We start from the raw sequence: 21,666 nt of genomic DNA, 5'->3' as shown, positions 1-21,666 counted from the left end.
CAGGACTCTTCCCATTCTACTTGCAATGCGTTTGAACCAGAATTCAAATGTCTTTCTCTTTCCTAGAGTGAGATGGGAGAAGGTAGCCCCAGCACTCCTAGAAGCAAAGCCGATGAACCCAGGCGGGAAATGCCAGCTGCAGGTCTGCAAAGTGCAGAATCAAGGATTGAATGTAGGTCTCGCTGTGGGGCATTTCTTACGAAGGAGCCTGAGAACCCTCTGTGCAAGTACCGCCTCAGGGAGTGAGTGGTGGGGAAGTAAGAGTGTGGGGAGAGGGAAGTGAGGCCGGCCTGGACGAGAGCAAACAGGCTGCGGTATTGCTGGGCTGGCCACGGCTTCGCAACCAACACAGCTGGTTGCTCAGACACACGGGCTGTCTCCAAAGATGCCACGTGGAGCCACCACATTTTGGAAGAGGCTATCGAAGGAGAGGGAGGGCAAGCAATTTCTCTCTTGTCTCTTCCCCATCGCCTGCCTCTTGCTGGTCAAAGTCTACGTCACGAGACTGCCTCCCTCACCTTTCAGAGAGTGTCACCTGGCCCCGCCCTAGCCACCAGGGAGCACTGCAGAGGCACAGGGGTGTTTCACTTGGTGGCAGCGGTGGCAGTGGCTTTAACACCGTGGGACCAAGTTGCAAGGCAGAGGCCTGAGGGGCAGGCGAGGTGAGCAGATCCAGGGTGGTAGTACACTCAGTTCAGTTTCTTGAAATCAGTGCATGCCACTTGCACAAATGATCCTAATTTCATCAAAGGACTTAGTAAGCAAAGGCTATGATGTAATCAGCATGCGTAGCCTTTGTTACGCTTAAAGGGGCAGACAGATTGGCCTTCTTGTCTGGCCGGAGGTTGAATAAAAGATCATGATCAGTTGGAACTGAATTTTTTTAAAATAATAGAGATTCTTTTTTTTTAGTTGATTGATTTTTTTAAAAAATATATATTTTTTATTTTTAAAAAATATATATTTTATTGATTTTTTACAGAGAGGAAGGGAGAAGGATAGAGAGTTAGAAACATCGATGAGAGAGAAACATCGATCAGCTGCCTCCTGCACACTCCCTACTGGGTATGTGCCCGCAACCAGGGTACATGCCCTTGACTGGAATCGAACCTGGGACCCTTGAGTCCGCAGGCCAATGCTCTGGCCACTGAGCCAAACTGGTTAGGGCTAAAAAATATTTTTTATTGATTTCAGAGAGGAAGGGAGAGAAAGAGAGAGATTGAAACATCAATGATGAGAGAGAATCATTGATTGGCTGCCTCCTGCATGGCCCTCACTGGGGATTGAGCCTGCAACCCGGACCTGTGCCCTTTAGCAGAGTCGAACCCGAGACCCTTCAGTCCACAGGCCAACACTCTATCCATTGAGCAAAACCGGCTAGGGCTTTAGTTGATTGATTTTAATTTTAGAGAGAGAGAAAGTGAGAGAGAGAGAGAGAGAGAGAGAGAGAGAGAGAGAGAGAGAGAGAGAAACATTGTCAATATGTGTGTGAGAGAGAAACATAGATTGGTTGCCTCCTGCACATGCCCTGACTGGGAATCTAACCTGTAAACTGGGTATGTGCCCTGACCGGAATTGAAGCTGCCACCTTTTGGTGCACAGGATGACATTCAACCAGCTGAGCCACAGGGGCCAGGGCAAGGAACTGAATTTAAATTGCAACAGGAAGCCTGCAATTTCAGAAAAACCCTGGTTAGTAGGAACTCAGCTACCTGAAACTCTCATTAATTAGGAATCTATTGCTGCTTAACAAAATATTATAAATCTAGTGGCTTAAAAGAACACACACTTATTGTCTCACAGTGTCTGTAGGCAGGAGTCTGGGTGCGGCTTAGCCGGGTCCTTCTCGGGGTCTCAATGGCAGCCATGAAGGGGTTGGCCCAGGCTCATGGAGGCTTGACTGGAACGGGTCGTTTCCATGCCGGTTTGGGTTGTTGGCAGGAGTCCATTCCTTGCAGTTGTGGGCTGAGAGCTTCAGTTGCTTGCTGGGCGTTGGCCAGAAACCATTCTCAGCAGCTAGGGGTCTCCCCTGCAGTCCTTGCCACGGGGGCTTCCCCAGCACAGCCACTTGCCTCCTCCCAGCCATCAAAGGAGGAAAAAGAGTCCAGCAAGATGGTGCTACCATCTCATGTAACATAGTCCCACGCACAGCATCGTGTACGCCTGTCACCACTGCGGTTTTCTCTGGTTGGAATCCAGTCACAGGTCCTGTCCAAACTCAGTGAAAGGGATCCTACAAGGGCGTGCACACAGGAGGCTGGGATCAGGGGGCCACACCTCATTTTGCTAGATCTCTATTTACAAGCAAAGGCAGCAAATAAGTAAAAAAAAAACACACCACGTTTATGCCAGGAATTAGGTTGAAGAAAAAAGCCCCATGGGATGTGCTGAGCCAACCTACATCACCATCTGCAGCCCCCTTCTGTACCAGTGGGAAGATGCCCCAGGGTCCAGTCCATTCTGCCAGCCCACCCCCATCTTCCTTCCTCCACCCCCACCTGCTCTTTGTTCAGCAGAGAAATGGGCTCAGTCAGCAGAAGGGAGGCAGCCTTACTCAGTTGTCAATAGTTAAGCTTTCCAAATTTTCTGTTTATCAACATACTAGAGGCCTGGTGCACGGGTAGAGTCCCTAGGCCTGGCTGGAGATCAGGGCCAATCTGTGGGGCGACCAGCAAGGTGATGGGGGCCCCTGCTCGCACCCACTTTGGCTGGGCTGGCGCCGCCCACTCACCAGCCACACTCCCCGCCACCGCCGCCAGTTGCCTCCCTCTGCGGGGTGACTGGCGGGGCGATGGGGGACGCGGGGGGCGGGCCTCCACTTGCACTGGCCTTGATTGGCCTGGCGCCGCCTGCTCGCCGGCCCCACCCTCCACCGCTGTAGCTGGTCAGGGGCCTGCGGGCTGGGGGCAGCTCCTGCATTGAGCATATGCCCCCTGGTGGTCAGTGCGCATCATGGCAACTGGTCATTCCATCATTCAGTCAATATGCATATTAGGATTTTATATAGATAGACTAGAACATTCAGTTACCGAAGAAATCCCCATTCCTAAAACGTCAGGCAGCCTGAGCCTGCTCGAAAAGACAAAGACAGGTTCTGCTTCCCGTGTGATGGTCCTGCATGGACTTGCCTTGGAATAAGCAGCCACGGAACCAAGGGCGCCTCATTGGGGGCTTGCATGGGGCAGTCTTGGCCCCCATTTGCAGCCAGCTGTTCCTCTGGGCCTTTTTCCGTTTCTCCCACCTGCCTGCCTGGCCTCACGTAGGCCCAGCCACTGTGTCAAGATGTAATTGACTGAGTGCCTCGGACCAGCAGGGCAGGAACAATGAGGTGGCACCTCAGAGGAGGAAGGCTATTTCTGAGGCTCATGGTTCATGGGCCACGCGGACTGTGATTATCATTTTAATTGCAAGGCTGCCATGCCCTTGCATTCAGGGTGCAGATTTCAATGACCAGAAGCACTCTGCAGGCTTAAAAAGGGATGTTGGAAGCGTCTGTGCTTCAGGCTGGAGGAGCCCATAATGACATCTCTCTTTCTCGGCCTCTCTGTTGCAGCAAGACTCCCAGAAAAGAGAGATCTGACCCTCTGTTTCAAGGTCTGACTCAAATCCCACCTCCTCTGGGACCTGTCCCCAAACCCACACCCATTCCCATTCCCTCAAGTACTTAGCCCCCTCATCCCACTCCCCTACCTGGAATTCCCTTAGAACATACTGCTCCTACCTCTGATTTTGGGGGGGGGAAAGCCACAGAATTCTAACGTCACTTCCTGTGGTGTTTCAAGATGTTAAAAAAAAAAAACCTTCACTCTGTCTTACACCCCTAGTGGTACGCTCCACTCTTAAGGGGCCTGAGCACCTGTTATGCTTTCTAGCAGCGATTTTCAACCTTTTAAAAACATGTTTTCTTTGATTTTTAGATAGAGAGGAAGGGAGAGGGAGAGAGAGAGAGAAATACCAATGAGAGAGCGAATCATTGATGCATTGCCTCTGCACGCCCCCACTGGGGATCGAGCCTGCAACCTGGGCATATGCCCTTGACCAGAATCAAACCCGGGATCCTTCAGTCTTGGCGCTCTATCCACTGAGCCAAACCGGCCAGGGCCAGTGTTGTTTCTTTAGACAGGATATTGAGGGATAATGTGCACACAGCAAAATCCCCCCTAATAAGTGGACAGTTCTCCCGAGTTTTGTAAAACATATATGGTTGCTGCACAGCTTCTGTAGCCGTAGGTTCCAGCACATTCTGCTCTGGAATTCTTTATCGTCTGTGGGCTCATGTACTCTCTGTCTATAATGCCCATGTGCTGCTTCCAGGAAATGCCCAGTTTCCCCATCTTGGCCAGTCTAGGAGCCATTTCCCCAAATGGCTTTGACATTTAGTAGCCGCTCTATTGACGGAGCTAATCCAGAGTCAGAACGTTTCCCCGCAGGGATCAGGGCCCGGTATGTTTTTAAGAGGCCTCACTTGGTTGCAAGAATGAGCATGTGGTTGAGTCATAACAAAGCCCGTTTGGGTAATTCTGGAGTTTGGCAGTGGGCTAAGAAGGCTGATGGGGCGATTTTTTTCTTTGTAGACGTACATTGAGTCCTGTTCACCTTGCCTCGTCCACAGGTGGGACAGGTAGAATAGGGGGAGTGTAGCCTACAGGTCACTGGGGACTACTTTGAGGGCCGGGGCAATGCTTCTTCCTTATGTCCCTAGCACCTAGCACGGCTCTGTGTGTTGAGTGACCCAGTGAGTGATCCTAGGTTGGAGATGGGGCAGGACCATGCCGTCTTGGAGTGTCTTACCCATCTCTTGTAGGTTTCTGAAGACAGGAGGGAGAAGCCCACCACAGGAACCCTGTCTCTATGCTCTGGTGGGACCCCTCCCCTCATTCCCGAGTAACCTCAGCGGCCTCCTCACTTCTGTGCTTACAGAATTACTTTGAGAGCTACCTTTCCATCGCTTCCACCGTGCCCTCCGTGCTGTGCCTCGTGGCGAACTTCCTGCTTGTCAACAGGTAGGCACTTTCCTCCCTCTCTCAAGCCTGACCTTCACGACCTTCACTTCCTGCCTCTTCCACTTCCCTCTGTCCATAGCTGCTGCTTTTCTGCCTGTTTAAATGGTGGCCACCAAGGTAGGAGGCAGGCAGCTCAGACTCCTCCATGAAGGTTGAGAAGCCAGATCAGTTACCTGGGCCCTGCCGGTGGAAGGCCCCGCCTGGAGGCGGACTTCCTGAGCCACACACTGTGATGTGGCATCAGCAGCCAGCAGGGGGCGCGGGGAAGCGGGTCTTCCAGCTTCCTCTCCAGGAAGCCTGTCTATCAACAGCTGCCCTGGCTGTCGGCCTTGCAGCCAAGGGATACCACCTGGATGGTGAGGCGGGGCCGGGAAGCAAGTCTTGTGGAAGCTGGTCTTCCGAGCATTTCTGAGAGCAGCTTGAAGGGAAGAGCCTGGCCTCCCAGGAGTCTGGCTCTGGCTGTGTGGGACTGGCTCACCTAACTGCTCGGTGCTAAGCTGGTAACACCAGCTCGTGTGTCGACTACTCACAAAGGGACGGGTGGGGAACTTCCAACCTGTGTTAGTGAGGGGCTGGGAGAGAGCCCCGTTCTGGATGCACCATGGAAGAAGGAGTGACTTAGGGGACAGCCAGGCCAATAGCATGGCCCTTAGACCCCACTGGGTGGGTGGCTGTTGCCATCCATTCTCAATCTCGGTTTACAAGGCCAACAGCCCTAGCGACTGTGCCCGGGTTCCCCCTGAGTTACCGCTAGGTGATCACAGCAGCTACGTCATGTTTCAGAAACCTGAGTTGGGGCACAGCCTACTGAAACCTTAAATCTCTAATGGCAATCCTGTTTTACCTAACTTTGCTCAATTTGTAGTGATTGCCTGATTTCTGGTTGAACAGGAATCTAAGGCACGTTTGGCCTTGGGGAGTGTGCTGTGATGGATTAGTGATGTCTGCCTGAGTACAGGAGAGGAGAGGGCAGCACATGTGTGCTAAGCCTGCACTGACCAGTCTTTCCAAACATGTTACGCTATGGGGACATTCCAACGATCTGTTGTGTAAAAATTATCCCAAAGCATAGTGGCTTAAAGCAGTAACAGTAATTAGTATCTCTCAGGATTCTGGGAATCAGCGGGCTCAGTTGGCAGCTCTGACTTGGTGTCTCTCACGTGGTTGCAGACAGCTGGGATTGGAGCTGGCCTCCTTGGGTGCTCCTCTCCTCCACTCCTGTCCCCTCCCCTCTCCTCCCCTCCCTTCCTCCCCTCCCCTCCGCTCCCCTCTCCCTGTGGTCTCTCCCATGTTGGCCTCAGGTAGTAGGGCTTTTCATATTGTGGCTGAAGAACAAGTGCTCCAAGAGACAAGGCAGAAGCCACGACCTTCTCGTAACCTACTCTCTGCAGTCACACGGTGTCACTTCTGCGTCATCGACTCCTCAAGGCAGTCACAGAGCCCACTGGCTTCAAGGGGACAGAGACCCCATCTCTCAATGGAAGGAATGTTGAAGAATTTGCACCCTTCTTAAAACCAAAGTGCAGCCTGGAAGAGCAAGAAGGAGAATGGTGCTCAGGTGGCCTCAGGGCCCTTGTCCTGGCACATGGGGCTACCTTCAGTGTCCTAGCAGGTGGGGGTGCAGCCTCCAGAGACCCCAGCCCTGGGAGGTGGAGGAATGGAGCTAGGAGCAGAGCCAGGGATTCCCTCAGCACTGTCAGCCCCTGGAGGCACAGCTGGGTCCCTGGCAGTGACTTGAAAGAGACGGCATGAGGACAGGAAGGGGATGGAAGAGGAGGGGGACAGACCCATGTGGAGAGTCCCTCGGCTCCTCACTACCCTCTCTCCTCTCCAGGCCTCTCTCATGATCCTCTGTGTCCACTCACTTGGCCGGCCCTGGGGACAGGGGCTTGTGCAGCTGGGCTAGCCCAGGCGCACATAAATGAGCGCTCCTGCCCCCCTTCCTGATCCGGAGTCGCTATCTGAACTGTAACAAGGGGTGATGCCTGCTGATCCCCTTGTCGTATCACTTAGGATGCCCAGCAACGCAGGAGGGCGGCTGTGACATTACTGAGTTACCAAGGGTTGTGAAGTCCAGGTCAGGAGCCTTCCTGGGGCCGGGTCAGCAGTGGCAGGGAAGGTCGTCCTGGAGGCCCTGGGAGAATAGAATGCTCTCTAGTGAGAGCATTGAGCTCTCTGAACACTCGTTCCCTCCTTTGATCCTGGCAACAGCCTAGAACAGGAAACGTACCTTTTGTTTCACAGCTGGTCCCAGGGCTGAGAAGAGGGTGCAGCCACCATTGGAACTGGTGCTTAGAACCTCCGGGCCCCCTACCTCCTAGTTCCCCAGCTTTTCCGGCCCCTCCCTGCAGCCAGAGCCACACCCCAGACCCTTCACCTGAGGGCTTGTCTCGCCCTGGCTTCCAGCTGCTGGAAGGAGGGAGGTGCTTAGGAAGGTCTGGGTCTGCCTGCGTGGGGACCCTGGGCTGCCCAGGTTGGGCAGAGAGCTGGCGCTGAGGGCTGAGCATTTCAGGCTTCCTCCAGAAGGTCCAGCCTGCCCGGGCCTGGCCTTGCCCTCCGCTGGCCCCGGGAGAGGGGTGAGGGCAATGGGGGAGTGCTCCCAAGCCGCCCCGGGAAGGTGGTTTGAGGCTGAGCTGTTTTTTGTTTAATGTGCGAGAATGAAATGTCTCGTTTTCTCGCCTCCTGGAGAACCCTGGCTTTCTCTGACTGGCTCATCCATAATCGCCGAGCGTTTTATTATGTTCAGTCCGCGGCATCATAAATACTTATGAGGAGGATTTACATGTGGGAGATTTGTGAAGAAATCAGTCCCCTGGGGTCCCGAGCCTCACAAGCAAGGGGGTGGGGGAGCTGGCAGCAAGCCTGGAACAGCTGGCACCCCTCTCCCTGTCTCAGGTCCGTGTGACCTGCCCCGGAGCCAGGGGCTGGAGCAATCTCCGCCTTCCCAGCGCAGAACCACCCACACCCGGGCAACACTTGTCAAGACTTTCCCTAAAATCCCAACAGCATCACCATCCCCTGGACCACTCTCCCTGCCCGGGATGGGAAAAGCAGAGTGGGGCCAGCGCGCCCCATTAGTGTATGTGGGGCAGCTGCACTCGCACGTATCCTAAAGCTGTATGAGCATTGAAAATAGCCCCGGGTCAGGACCCGAGTGCCCGGGGCCCATGGCGGAGAAGGGGTTATGTAGCCAGTAATCAGCAGGCCAGGAGGAGACCCGTGCAGGTGAGGGGCCTTATGGGGAGGTGGAGGCAAAGGTGGCTTGCATTGCTTTTTAATGCATGTGGCATTTACCTCCTCATCCCTGACTCTTCCCCCGCCTCCCCACCCTGTGAGTGCTGGGTAAGAAGTCCCCAGCTCACTGCAAAGCATCCGTCCTGTTCAAGTAGCTTCGTACGGTGTGGTGACAGGCACCGGAGCTCCTGCGAGGCCCCAGAGCTCCTGAGGTGGCCTGTTCTGCAGTGTCTGTGAGGAGGGGGGTAGAGGCAGAAGCTATCCCCAGGCCTCTGGAAACGCTGCAGGTGCTCACAGCTGCCTCCCTGCCACGCTGCGGGGTCAGGAGGCAGAGTGACTGGGAGGCTCAGGCCCAGTGTGAAAGCCGCCCCTGCACTGCTGGTACCCTTGCTTGTCAACTTGTGTATCCAGCTGATATTTGCCAGGTGCCTGCCAGGCCCCGTGCCAGCCCTCGGGATAACAGCTTAGATAGGCCCTGTTCTTGTGCAGCTCCCCGTACCTCCTGGTCTGCCCGTTCCTTCTTTTTGCCCCAAGGAACTGTTAACACCTTTGGGCATTTGTCCCCAGCCTCTCTCTCCACTGGGACAGTGTCTTTAGATTTAGAATCACTGGCTGGAAGGGACTGGATGTTATCTTAGCCAGCCTCTCCTTTTTGGAGATGAGGAAACCGAGGCCCAGAAAGGTTGACTGTTTGCTTGGGGTCACACAGTGAGTCGGTGGCAGAGCTGGCCAGATCTCCAGTCTCCTGCTCCTGCTGGCTCTTCTTTTGGGGGTGAACGGGGCAGCTCCAGCTGCTGAGGGAAGGTGGGGACACTGTGTGGCAGCATTGAGGGTGTAGGATCACCCCAAGCATCAGCGGTAAGGCCTGACCACCAGCCTCCAGGGCACCTGTGTGCACTTACATCGATGCTCAGGGCCCCCCGGGGTTCAGGTGCTCCACCTGGCTGCCCACCAGCTCTTGCCCAGGCCTAGACCCCTGCAGACCCGGGAAGATGAGTCTTAGTGTGGGGTTCCCCAGAAATGGACTCTGGAACAAGATTTCATTTAGAAATAGTTTATTTGGGAGGTGAAGGTAGGAGAGTGGGGAAGGGAGGCCGGGAAGGAAAGGCAGGCAATAAAGAATGCCCGCGGGGTGTGCCACGCCTGACCTGCCAGGGAAGCTCTGGGCTCCTGTGAAGCACACACCCCGTGGGAGGGAGCTGGGTGTTTATCCACCCCCTTCCTGGGCACTGGTTGAAGTTTGCTCTTAGCAGGTGTTAATCACCTGTCGCTTGCAGCCTGCTTCTGAGCAAGAGGGTGGGCCCATGGGCGGGCACCCTGAGCATGTGCTCCCAGCTGGAACCCTGGTTGCCTCTTTGTGTTAGTTGGCACTCTCGGTAACAAACAATAGAGACACGAGGAGGATTTTCTCATTCTTCACCTGGAAAGCTACAGTCAGGTCTGCCTGCAGGCTCTGTTGCCTCTGGGGCTCTGCAGACCCGGGTTCTAGTCCCAGCTCCCCACAGACTTACACCTCGACTCTGGACCATCCCTTCGCTTCTTGGGCTTCCTTCTGCCTTCGAAGGCAGAGGCAGACCTGCTCCTTCAGCCGGATCAGAAGGAACAGATTAGCCTGGGGCCACAAAAGCACTTAGAAAATCTTTTCTTGCTTTTCATGTTCATCATTTCACACCTATTTATGTACATTTTTTCTACCTTTCAAATCTTTTTTTTTTTTAGTCAAAAAAAGAAATTGTGTATAACGAATCTGGCTTTTCTCCCAGCCCTCACCCACTGGTTAGCAGGAAAATTAACTTAACTTGCAATCCGATTTAAAGCTTAGTCTAATCTGATGATTTAAGCAGCCTCTTTATTATTATTTTTTTGAAGCAGCCTCTTTAGATGGTGTTCTCTCTCCCTGGAATAAGAATGTGCAATTTCTCCGAGAGTCAGCCTTCCCTCTCCTCCCTGAAGGGCAGTGTCTGGCAGGTTGGGGGCTGGGAGGAGAGTAGGCCTTACATTCGGGCTGGGAGGTGGGGCCGGGGGCTGGCCCTGAGCTGCACAGCATGGCCTCAGATGCTGCCCATCCCAGGAGAGCCCTGCCTGGCCACTTGTCTGGACCACCCGTGTTTCCTTTGTTCCACGGGAGGCTCTGAGTGTCTATTCTGAGACCAGACTGCAGCCAGACCCGGGTTCACAGCCTAATGACCTTGGGCAAGTTCCTCAGCTTCTCTAACCCCAGTTTCCTTATCTGTACTTGTGGGATAGGTAGGAGTGCCTGTCTGTGGAGCTGGTATGTGAACTCAGCATTAGCATATAGAAAACGCTTGGCAGCGTACCTACACGTTAAAAGTACCAGTGTTTGCTGTGACAATGACAGTGATGATGTGTTCCTTCTTTCTCTTTTCTCCCCCCACTACTACTCTGTTAAACACTAGCAAGTCAGCAGGAGCTCAGCCTGTGGCAGGAGGAGCAGGGGGCTTGCCCCAGGAGCCCTCATGCTCTGTCCTGAACCTCTCGGCAAGACAGAAAGAAGCATTTGCTCTGAGCCAGACACTGCCCTCTGCATTCACCCCTGTAGAGATCCTCACGGCCACTCCTGCAGGTAGATTCAGCCCCCTCCCTGTGGTACAGATGCAGAAGCTGAAACCAGAGCAGTTGAGTCACTTATCCAGGGCCACACAGCTAGTGCTCTGGGAAGGGCAGGATTCAGACCCAGGCCTCCGAACTGCAGATGGACAGCCCCAGTCACGGAGCTCCGCTTAAGAATGTCCACCACCCCCGGCCTGCCATGGAGCCCGAGGGGGTCTCTAACCGCTTCTGCATCTTCACCCTAGAGTTCCGATTCATGTCCGTGTGCTGGCCTCGCTGACTGTCATGCTGGCCATCTTCGTGGTAATGACCGTGCTGGTGAAGGTGGACACCTCCTCCTGGACCCAGAGCTTCTTTGCTATCACCATCGCCTGCATGGCCATCCTCAGTGGCACCTCCACCGTCTTCAATAGCAGCGTCTTCGGCATGACGGGCTCCTTCCCTATGAGGAATTCCCAGGCGCTGATATCAGGTGAGAGCTGGGGTCCAGCAGCCGACCAGGTTAGTCCTGCCGGTGACACATGAGGGAGCCAGAGGGGAGCACGTGACCGCCCTTTGAGAAAAGGAAGTGAGTGTTAGGTGTGTTTCCATGAGCTATTATTGTGGTTTCTTTTGCTCAGAAATCTGCAGTTGGCATGCTCACCTGGCTGGCACGTTGGTGCTGGCCGTTGGCTGGAAGTTCAGCCAGGGCTGGGGCTGGGGCCAGGGTTGCTTTCCGCCCGGACCCTGCCATGGCTGCTGGGCTTCCCCGTGGCATGCTCTGGGTCACAAGAACGAGCATCCCAGGAGACCCAGGCGGACTGTTATTTCCTTTATGATTTCGCCATTTAGGATCACTTCCACCGGAACCACGGTCTCAGTGGGCACGTAAGAAAATTACATCGTCAGAGGCAGGGGGAGGGAAGGCGAGGGCAGGGCTGTGCCTCCCAAGTGCATTTCCTGAAACGGCATTCCTTTCTTTCCTTCCTCCTTCTCCCCTTTCCCTTCTCCTGTCTCCTCCCCTTCTCTTTATTTTCCCATTCCCTTCCCATTCCCCCTTCTTTTTTTCTTCTTTCCTCCCCTCTATCTGTCATTTCCTCCTTTCTGATTGTATAGAAGACCTGCTATCTGTTTGGGGATGCAAAGATGAACAAGACTCAGTCACTCAGGAGCTGGCAGCCTAGTAAATAAACTCGGTGCCCTGGACTTTGACATTCTATGGGGTGGGGGGAGGGCTGATGCGTGACCTGGGCCAAGCGCGTTAGCTGAAATTTTGATGCTGACCCTAAGCCTGGTATTTAGCCCTCAGCAGTACTGTTCTCTCACCAGATGTCCCAACAAGATAAAAAGGAGTTGGGTCAGGTGGGGAGACCACCACCCCATAAAGCAAGACTGGGGGCGCAGCCGCTCTGCTTGGCGTCTCCACACGCCCCGTCATGTGAAGTAGTGCTGTGAGCATTTGCCCACTGGAGAAGAATTTCACAAAGAACCCACTGTGTGCCCATAGCGAATATGCCAGGTCGTATGTGGCAGGGATGACAAATACCTTGGCAAGGGTGTGTCCCCCTTCCCACTCCTACGCCAGTGCCAGACATCACTAATAGATCTGGATCTTTCCTCCTGAGCCTCTAAATCAAGCATGTCAAACTCAAAGGCTAACACAGGCCAAATAAACAAGGCCTGTGGCTCGCGGGCCGCGAGTTTGACATGCTTACTCTATATCCTTCTCAACACAGCCCGGGAGGCAGCTACTGTCCACAGATCAGAGTTAGATGTGGCCTCAAATCTAATTGCTATTTCTGATAAAGGATTGGACTCAGATGTTCTGGTTCTTGAGTCTGTGCCCTTGGGCCTAAAATAAAATAAGAATGGACCCATTGTTAAGTTTCCGGAGTGCAATCAGTGTATCCGAGCAATGCTTCAAGAAGGGCATGCCCAGGCTGGAGGAATGGCCGCCGATGCTGGACCTAATCCCTCTGTCATCCCCAGCCGAGAGAGAACTCTGGTCCCCTCAGCTCCCTCCCTCTGCTGGAAGATGTATTATCAATAAAGCGACTACCATGCCCGTTACCTCTCAGGGGCCAGTGACCAAACACACCGTTCATGTTGGCAAGAGCCCTTCAGGTTCCTCTGGCCACCCACGAATCTTCTAGAGAAGGGAATGGGTGCTCCCTGAACTTTTCAGAAAGTCCAGTTTTGAGAAAGCGTTGAAACCCAGCACTCACACTTCTGTATCCCTTCCCCCGGGCCCTGAGCCTTTGTCGTCACTGTGCGCAGCCCCGTGGGCGCCCATCACGCTGGAAAGTCCCCGGGGCCCGCTCTCCCCGAGGCCCCAGTGCCACCTCACCAGCCCCGGTTTTCGTCCAGAGGAGCCCATCTGTGAATTCTGCCCATGTAGGCATCTGAGGAACAATCATCCGTTCCACACTGGTGTTTTTTTTAAACCCCTCATTTGCATGTATTTCCATAACTGATGAGATAAAAAGTAGGGAGTCATGAAGGATGAGCTCCCCGAGGCCTGGTTTGTTGTTGATGATAATATTGTAAATTTCCTGCGATGTGGGGAGAGAGAGAGGAAAATCAATAGGCAGTGATGTTAGATCTGCTCCTCGGGGCAGCCGGGGAATGTCTTACTGAGTTTAACCCCACTTCTTACAAAACGCCCAGGTGGGGATTACAGCTTCTCAGAAGTTGGCAGCCTCTTGGCAAAGGGTTTACCCTGTTGTTGCTGCTTTGATGTAGGAAGGACGGAAATAGACAAACCCCTAATTGAGAATCTGAGAGGATTTATGTAGTACTTCTCTGTGCCAGGTGCTCTTCTGAGCACTTTTATGTAATAATACTTTTAATCCTTATAACAACCCTAAAAGGTGGGCTTTATTAACATCCCCCATTTTAAAGATGAGGAAACGGGGGGCACAGAGAGGTTGAGTGACTTGCTGAAGCTCACACAGCCAGAGTGGTAGAGCCAGGTTTGGACTCAGATGTTCTGGCTCTTGAGTCTGTGCTCTTAATCACTATGCTAACTGTTATTGCTTTTCCTGCCTTCGAATCCCAGCCTGTGACTAATGGAGCTCATGCCGACAAGGTTGGGGTCACCCATCAGTGCCGTGGGCCATTCCGTGCAGAGCCACAGAGGTGTCGGGTGGAGCGTGGGTGAGGCAGTGATGATGGGCATTACGGTGGACAAGGGCCAGGACTGTCCCGCTTCCACTTCTGCTCTGTGCAACGCCGGGCCGATAAGTGGTGCCTGGTCAGAGCTGCCTAATATGGTGGCAAAGCACTCCATCCTACACACAGCAGTGTGCTGTTTGCTGTTTGCAGTCAGCCACTTCTTGCTTCCTTGAGAATAAAAATTCACTCATTCAGCCCTAGCTCAGGGGCTAGAGCATCGGCCTGCAGACTGAAGGGTTACGGGTTCGATTCCAGTCAAGGGCACATGCCTGGGTTGAGGCTCGATCCCCAGAAAGGGATGTGCAGGAGGCAGGCAATCAATGATTCTCTCATCATTGATGTTGTTATCTCTCCCTCTCTTTCCACTCTGAGATCAATACAAAAATATATTTTTAAAAATTCACTCATTCAGCCAATCGATTTAACGTAGTCACCAGACACTGACTGTACTGGTACCGGTGGTTGTGTCTGTGTTCCATGCTTTCTCTATTCACTGTCCCACGCCCCCCACTACAGCCTCATGGGATGGCAGGGCAAGCATTAGCCCCATTTTCCAGGCCCATAAACAGAGGCAGAGAGGAGTAAATGATCTGCTCACATATGTAACACATGTAACTGCTGATTCTGGGCCAGTAAAAGTTGGAGGGTTCAACAGAAAAGAAAGACACATTCCTTCTCCCCAAAATAACTGTGATCATGGCAAAGAGGGGACTGGCATTTGTGGAAAGTCTACTTTGTGCGGGGCCCTTTCCCAACATCATTTCCTTCAGTGCTCAGAGCAGCCATGTACGGCAGGTGCTGTCATCCCCATTTGACAGATGAGCAAACTGTGAGCAAACTGTGGCTCCAGGATGTCATGTCAGCACCCAGGTCACAATGAGCAAATGGCAGTGGAGGGTCAGGCGTACATCTGTTTGGGTCCTGGACCTCTGGGTCCACCCGGTGTTGCAGCCTTCTCTGTTAGGTAGCAGTGAAAGGTGCCACATGGTCACATGGGTCACAGGTCAAAGCCCTTGGCAAGAGAGAACATTCCATGTGGTGGAGCAGTTGCATGTGAGTGTGTGTGAATGTGTGTAGGAGTATGATGGGATATGTGTGTGAGTATATATATGACTGTGGGTTACTATGTCTGTGTGTGCATGGGATAGAGTGTGTGAGCATGCATGTGATAGTGTATGTGTATGTGTGTAGTGTGTGTGTGAGCATGTAAGATAGTGTAGGTGTGTGGATATGTGTGTGTATGTGGTAGAGTACAAGCATGTATGCGGTAGCGTGAGAGTGTGTGTGTTTGTGTATGTGTTAGGGTATGTGTGTGGATGTGTGTATGCATACACCCATGTGTTCACACGTGCATGGTGCCAAAGCTGCCTTGGGGTGCCAGGTAAGTTCCTGAGTCCAGGTGGGCGGCACCGGGGCATGGTGACGGGTGAGGGCTGCCCAGGTCAGATAGCCTGGCTCCCAGGCAGCGGGAGGGCTGTGCTGGTCATCCCCGGAGCCTCTCTCCCAGTGCGGTTGGTGGGTGGCTTGAGCGGAAGAGGAGTTCTCTGAGGTGTCACACCCCTCACCTAAAATTTCTGACCCCACCGGAAGGGCAATAAAGAGCGATGGCGGGGTGTGTTCTCCTTCCGAGGAGCATGCCCGAGCCCCCGCCCCCTTTCTTCCCCATGGCGTGCATCTCCCAAACTCTAAGAGACCCCACGAGGCTTGCAACCAGGGCAGCAATGGGCAGCGGCAGTTCATCCCTGACAACCCCCTGAACCTGTCCCCAAGGCCCCCTTCTCCCTGACTTCTTAGTGAGCCACGCAGCCCAGCCTCGGCCCGTTTCCCCAGCCCTTGCTTGTTTCCCGGTTCCCAGCTTTAATGAAGGTCCTCTAAAATTCAAAACACAAACAAAAAAAGAGAGAGAGAGATGGAGGGTCAAGGGACAGAGGTGAAACTAGAAAACAGGCAAAATCTTGGAGGCCATTTGCCCGCCTCAGACAGCAGCCTCTTCCAAGCCCATCAGAGAGAACCTGGGGCCGGGACATGAAACCGCTGTCGGCTTAGAGCCGGAGAGCTCGGCTGCAGAGCCCCTCGGTGCCACCGAGGAGCCAGGACACAGAACTGCAGCGTTGGCCTCGGCAGGGAGAAACTATTCTGATTCTTTTAAACTTGAGCAGAGAGGAGGCAGCCTGAGGTGCAGGGAAGATGGACCCGCCCCTGCCCTTTTCCCTGACGCCCTGTGCTCCCTGCAGGAGGAGCCATGGGCGGCACCATCAGTGCCGTGGCCTCCCTGGTGGACCTGGCGTTGTCCAGCGATGTGACGGACAGCACCCTGGCCTTCTTTCTGACCGCGGACGTCTTCCTGGGGCTCTGCATCGGGCTCTACCTGCTGCTGCCCCGGCTGGAGTACGCCAGGTGAGGCCCCGCTTGCGCTCTCTCAGTTCACTCTTTTATGTGGTTCTCTCTCTTACATTTACTGATGTTCTCTCAGAGAATTAGGTGGCATGTTTGTTTCCTTGTTTACTGCCCATCTCCCTGTTGGAGGGTGAGCTCCCTGGAGCAGCATTGTGTAGATTTTGCTCACTGCTGTGTCCCGATGCCTTGAACTGTGCTGTGCTCATAGTAGTTGCTCAGTAAATTGGCTGGCCGGCGGATGTGAGAGGTCAGCAAGTTCTCGGACAGAGAGGGCAGGCGGTGGGCGTGGGGCCTGAGGAGTGAGAATGATGAATAACAGCTCCATTCAGGAGCACCCCCGCCGCCCGGCATTGTGCTCAGCGCAGCCCAGGGGCTCGTCTCTCGTGTAATGCTCACACACTGTTCCCTGCAGGATGCAGCATGGCCATTATCCTGATTGGTACCACTCACCTGTGAGAGAACCTGGCACGGAAAGCTTGAGTTACTTGCCTGAGTTGCACAGCCTGCTGGCAGCAGATCAGAATGCAAGCCCCACTCCAAACCTGTCTTTTTAACCACTGTCTCGCGAGGCCTCTCTCCACCCTGAGTCTCTCCTTTGCTTTGTCTCATTTCTTTTTCTTTCCTGCTTCCTGTCATTCTTTAAAAACAACTCGACTTTACCCTAACCAGCTGGGATCAATGGTTAGAGTGTCGGCCCTCAGACTGAAGGGTCCCGGGTTCCACTCCTGTCAAGGGCATGTACCTGGGTTGCAGGCTCCATCTCTGGCCCTGATCGGGGCATGTGCAGGAGGCAACCAATCAATCTTTCTCTCTTTCTCTCTGTCTCTCCCCCTCCCTTCCACTTGCTCTAAAAATCAATAAGAAAAATATCCTCGGATGAGGATTAAACAAAAAAAAAAAAAATCTTCAACTTTTTCTCATATCTTTTTCAATACATTTTCCTATCCATTGCCTTATTTGATGTAGGAAAGGCAGGAATTGCTTCCCCCATTTCCCCGGTGAAGAAGCTGAGGCAGGAGGCCCAGTGATTGACATTTGGTCCAGTGTGCGAGCCAGCAGAGCTGGGGGAGGTCAGGTCCGGCCCTGCCTTTTCCACAGGAGACCTGTTTTGTGTGATGGCACTGAGCTAGGCCACTCACTGTACGCTTTCTTCATTCATTAGACATGGAGACTGTGCAGTTGTTCCTGTATTTTTCCACTTTGCAGATGAGGAAACGGAGGCTCTGCAGCATTCGCGGACAGGCCCAGCTTGCTCACCTGGTGAGCTGCAGGCAGGGGTGTGAACCCGGAGCTGTTTCCTACCTGTTCATCAATATTTGACAAAGTTTTCATATTTTTATTGATTTCAGAGAGGAAGGGAGAGGAAGAAAGTGATAGAAACATCAATGATGAGAGAGAACCGTTGATTGGCTGCCTCCCGCATGCTCCCAACTGGGGATTGAGCCCACAACCTAGCATGTGCCCTGACCAGGAATCGAGCCATGACCTCCTGGTTCATAGGTTGGGGCTCAACCACTGAGCCACGCCAGCTGGGCTAAAGGTACAAACCTTTGGGTCCAGCAGTTGCTCTCCTAGAAACCTGCCCTACTAAGATACTTACACACGCAAGGACTGGTATATAGGGATATTCATCGCACCGTTATTTGTAGTAGAGAAAAACTGGAGCTCACCTATTTATCCAGCAGCAGGGGAGCAGGCGAGTTGTATGTTCATACGGTAAAACACGATGCAGCAATGCAACAGACACATAGAGCCCGTGTCCTCGTGTGAAAGACGGCCACACAGTAGTGTTCTGTAGACAATTACATGTATGCATTTATGCACAACAGTTACTGTGTATTCAGGCAGTTACTTGGTGTATTTTTTATATACTTAGAAATTGGACTGTTGCGGAAAGTTTTACAATATGTACGTTTGCTGCTACCTTTGCTTAAGAAATGTAACTGGGCTTGGGGCAGTGTGGGATGTTTAACATGTTGAACAATATTCACCAGATTTTGAATGATCAGTACCTCTGAGGAGTGAGACCACAGGTGAGAAGTCTCGTTCTACTACGTCATTTCTCTTCTGCGTTATTTGGGTTCATGACATCGAGCATGTATTACTTTTATAATTTCAAAAATTTGTATTTTTAAATGTTACTTTATCTCCCCCTCTCCCCCCCCAAAAAAAAACAAGTGAGCTGAGACTGGAGCCCAGGCTCGCCATATGGTGGCCAGAGATGGTTTCCTCTGTCCCGTCTCCGGGTATGGCCACCACTCCCCAACAGCGGGCTGATGGAGTCCAGCCTTTCAGGCAGCACCCGGACAGGCAGGCCGTCCTGCGGCACGGCACGCGCATCGCCTGAGAGCAGCCTGGGGCTTGGCACGCCGGGCCTACAGGTCCCCTCCTCGTCCCTGGAAATCCCGAGTTTTCTTTCTGGGCCCTCTGACCACGTGTCTTCTCCCCTGGCAGGTACTACATGAGGCCTGTTTGGCCCGCCCACGTGTATTCTGGCGAAGAGCAGCCGTGCCAGGACCCCCCCGGTGCCCCTTTGGCGGCCCCCAGACCCAGCTTCTCCCCGACGCCACCCCTGCGCCCCATCCTAAAGAAGACAGCCGGTCTGGGCTTCTGTGTCATCTACCTCCTCTTCATCACCAGCGTCATCTTCCCCGCCGTCTCCACCAACATCGAGTCCCTGGACAAGGACTCGGGCTCGCCGTGGACCACCAAGTTCTTCGTCCCCCTCACTGCCTTCCTCCTGTTCAACTTCTCCGACCTGTGTGGCCGGCAGATCACAGCCTGGATCCAGGTGCCAGGGCCCAGAAGCAAGGTGCTCCCCGGGCTGGTGCTGCTCCGGACCGGCCTCGTCCCCCTCTTTGTGTTCTGCAACTACCAGCCCCGTGTCCACCTGCAGACGGTGGTCTTCCCGTCCGACATCTACCCCGTGCTGTTCAGCTCCCTGCTGGGGCTCAGCAACGGCTACCTCAGCACCCTGGCCCTCATCTACGGGCCGAAGCTCGTGTCCAGGGAACTGGCTGAGGCCACAGGGGTGGTGATGTCCTTTTACATGTACCTGGGCTTGGTTCTCGGCTCAGCCTGCTCGGCCCTGCTTGTGCACCTCATCTAGGAGGGGGCAGTGGCAAGAGGGTCGGTGCTGAGCCCCGCTTGGGAGCTCGGAGAGATGACAGGACCCGCCCGGAGGGCTGGAGTTGGGCTCAGTGTGGACAGCAGAGCACACTGGGCCTCCTCTGTCCCCAGGGAGCTGGTGGCACGTGCTGCCCCCGTGCCAGGCAGAAACATTCCAGACACCTTAACAGAACGCTCCTGAGACTTGAAGACCAAAAGACGTCTGAATAAGACACAGCCACAGGCTCGGCTGAGGTTGCATCCTGCCTTTCTGTAGAGCCTGTTGGGGACTGTGTTGCCAGTGTTCGGCTCAGTGAAGTGCCAACACCCCGCCTTGCTCCTTCCAGCTGACAGCAAGGTGTGGGAATTCTCAACCCTCCCTAACCGGAGGGGTCCCCCTGGAAAAGAAGTCCCCGTGGGATGGCCAGTCTTTAGGTACAAGACCCAAGCCTGTGCAGACCCTGCTTTCTGGGGGTGAGAGAGCACCCACCTACCAGACTGGGACACCCGAAAGAGGCCTTCCGGAGCCCTCCATTCCCTAAACTTGGGCTCCAGAAAGCTTCCCAGGACTGGAGACCAAGCATGTCAGGCCTACGTTTTCAAACAGGGCTCTTTAAAGTGGTCTTGGCCTGGGTCAGGGCTGGGTCTTTTGACACTGATGTTTACAACATGGTCATTGGTTCAAGGGCATAATAAATACCTGGGTATTTAATGAAGTGCCTGTGTTAGGGTCTTGGCAGGAAAGAACACACTCAAAATGGGTAATTGGAGGATATTTGAAAAGTGGGTATAGGGCTGGGGGGGTGCACATCTAACCTGCTGTGACCTCCCTCCCTCCCTCCCTCCCTCCCTCCCTCCCTCCCTCCCTCCCTCCCTCCCTCCCTCCCTCCCTCCCTCCCGTTTCCTTTGCGCTCCTCCCAGTCCCTGTGGCCTGTACCACAGCCAAGGAGCAGGCGCAGATGATGGAGAAAGGACGGAGAGGCAGAAGGTATTCAGCTCAGGGCCTCGTCTAGAGTGGGGCCGCTGGCCCCTCCACTTCCACAGCTTTGTTTGTTATTAACATCAGTAGAGCTCTGAAGCTTCCGCCAGCAGAATGTTGCTTTGTCCCAGGTGGTCGTGTACTTTGAAGCTGTTTTTTCAAAAGGTGACCCTCGTGTTCCGCGGCGCCCCCCCACATTTGCGATCACCTGACAGGAGTAGTCATATTGTTTTCGGGTTCCTTGAAGGCTTCTGCAAGGCTGTTCCTTGGGGGAGCAGGCTCGCTTGGGAATCAGAGAGAGGAAGGAACTAGATCAGACCAGGAGTTCTTTCTCAAGAGTCCTACCTCAAGAACAGAGAGCTTGCCCCCAAGAAGTGGCAACCCTCGAGCCATAAATCAGCCCGCTCCTCTGAGCTCTGGCTCTGAGATGTCCTGCAGACCAGCGGTCGCCAACCTTTCGGACCTCACGGATCCCCCGGTTGGCGACCGCTGCTGCAGACAACGGATTAAACTGGGCTGCGGTTGGTAATACGCCCAGTGGCAGCAGCTTACGTTCCCTGCGTCTCAGGCTGCTGTACACTCCCTCTTCTTGGGCCAGAGAATTAAGGAGGACATGCTTGAAAGGTTTCTTGAAACTTGATACCTTAAACAAGGTATTAAATGCATTTTAAAATAAATTCCTCCCCCTGTCCTCCCCTTGCAGGAGCCTGAAACCTCCCCCTGGGTTTTTTCACCAACTTGAGCGCGGCTGATCATTTGGGGCATCCGTCTGGCTGGCGACTCGTTTCAACCGCAGGTGTTTTACGAATGGGCAGCAGGTCTGCTTTCAAGTAAAACAGCAGTCTCTGAGCTCAGACACGGGGACCACCCTGGAGCTAAGGAGGAGGAGTGGGGGTCTCGCATGCTCCGTTAAAGGGGAATAGCTTTCAGAAGCAGAGATGTCCTTGTTAATTAAATGATTTGAAACGAGCATGGAGTGCAGGGGAGGAGGAGGCCAGCATGATGATGCGGCGCTGGGGGAACTGAGGTGACCGGACAACAGCAGTGCCAGCCCCACTGGGGAGCAGGGCTGTTGGGAGTTGCGAGGGCCAGCTGCTTGGCTGTGGGGGGATTCTCAGGCTTCCTTGCCCACTGTTCTTTGTTGCTCACTTTAGTGGGCTTTCACAGAGGATCCTTCCTTCCCAGGGAGGGAGGAAAGGAAATAAAAATGTATGTCCAGGC

The 21,666-nt window shown here is 53.8% G+C and overlaps 1 protein-coding gene across 1 annotated transcript in view; it reads left to right on the top strand.

Moving 5' to 3' along the window:
* The window catches only part of SLC29A3 (solute carrier family 29 member 3), a 39,236-nt gene extending 19,042 nt beyond the window's left edge, over positions 1-20,194 (top strand). Inside the window, exons 3-6 of the mRNA XM_079793531.1 lie at positions 4,921-5,003; positions 11,054-11,280; positions 16,196-16,358; positions 18,813-20,194. Of these exons, the coding sequence (XP_079649657.1) occupies positions 4,921-5,003; positions 11,054-11,280; positions 16,196-16,358; positions 18,813-19,467 (1,128 nt within the window). The 3' untranslated portion in view covers positions 19,468-20,194. The remainder of the gene's footprint in view (positions 1-4,920; positions 5,004-11,053; positions 11,281-16,195; positions 16,359-18,812) is intronic.
* Positions 20,195-21,666: the final 1,472 nt, after the last annotated feature.

The sequence above is a fragment of the Cnephaeus nilssonii genome, assembly GCF_951640355.1.
Source record: "Cnephaeus nilssonii genome assembly, chromosome: 16".
Taxonomy (NCBI): Eukaryota; Metazoa; Chordata; class Mammalia; order Chiroptera; family Vespertilionidae; genus Cnephaeus; species Cnephaeus nilssonii.
This window is presented reverse-complemented; position numbering and strand designations above follow the sequence as displayed.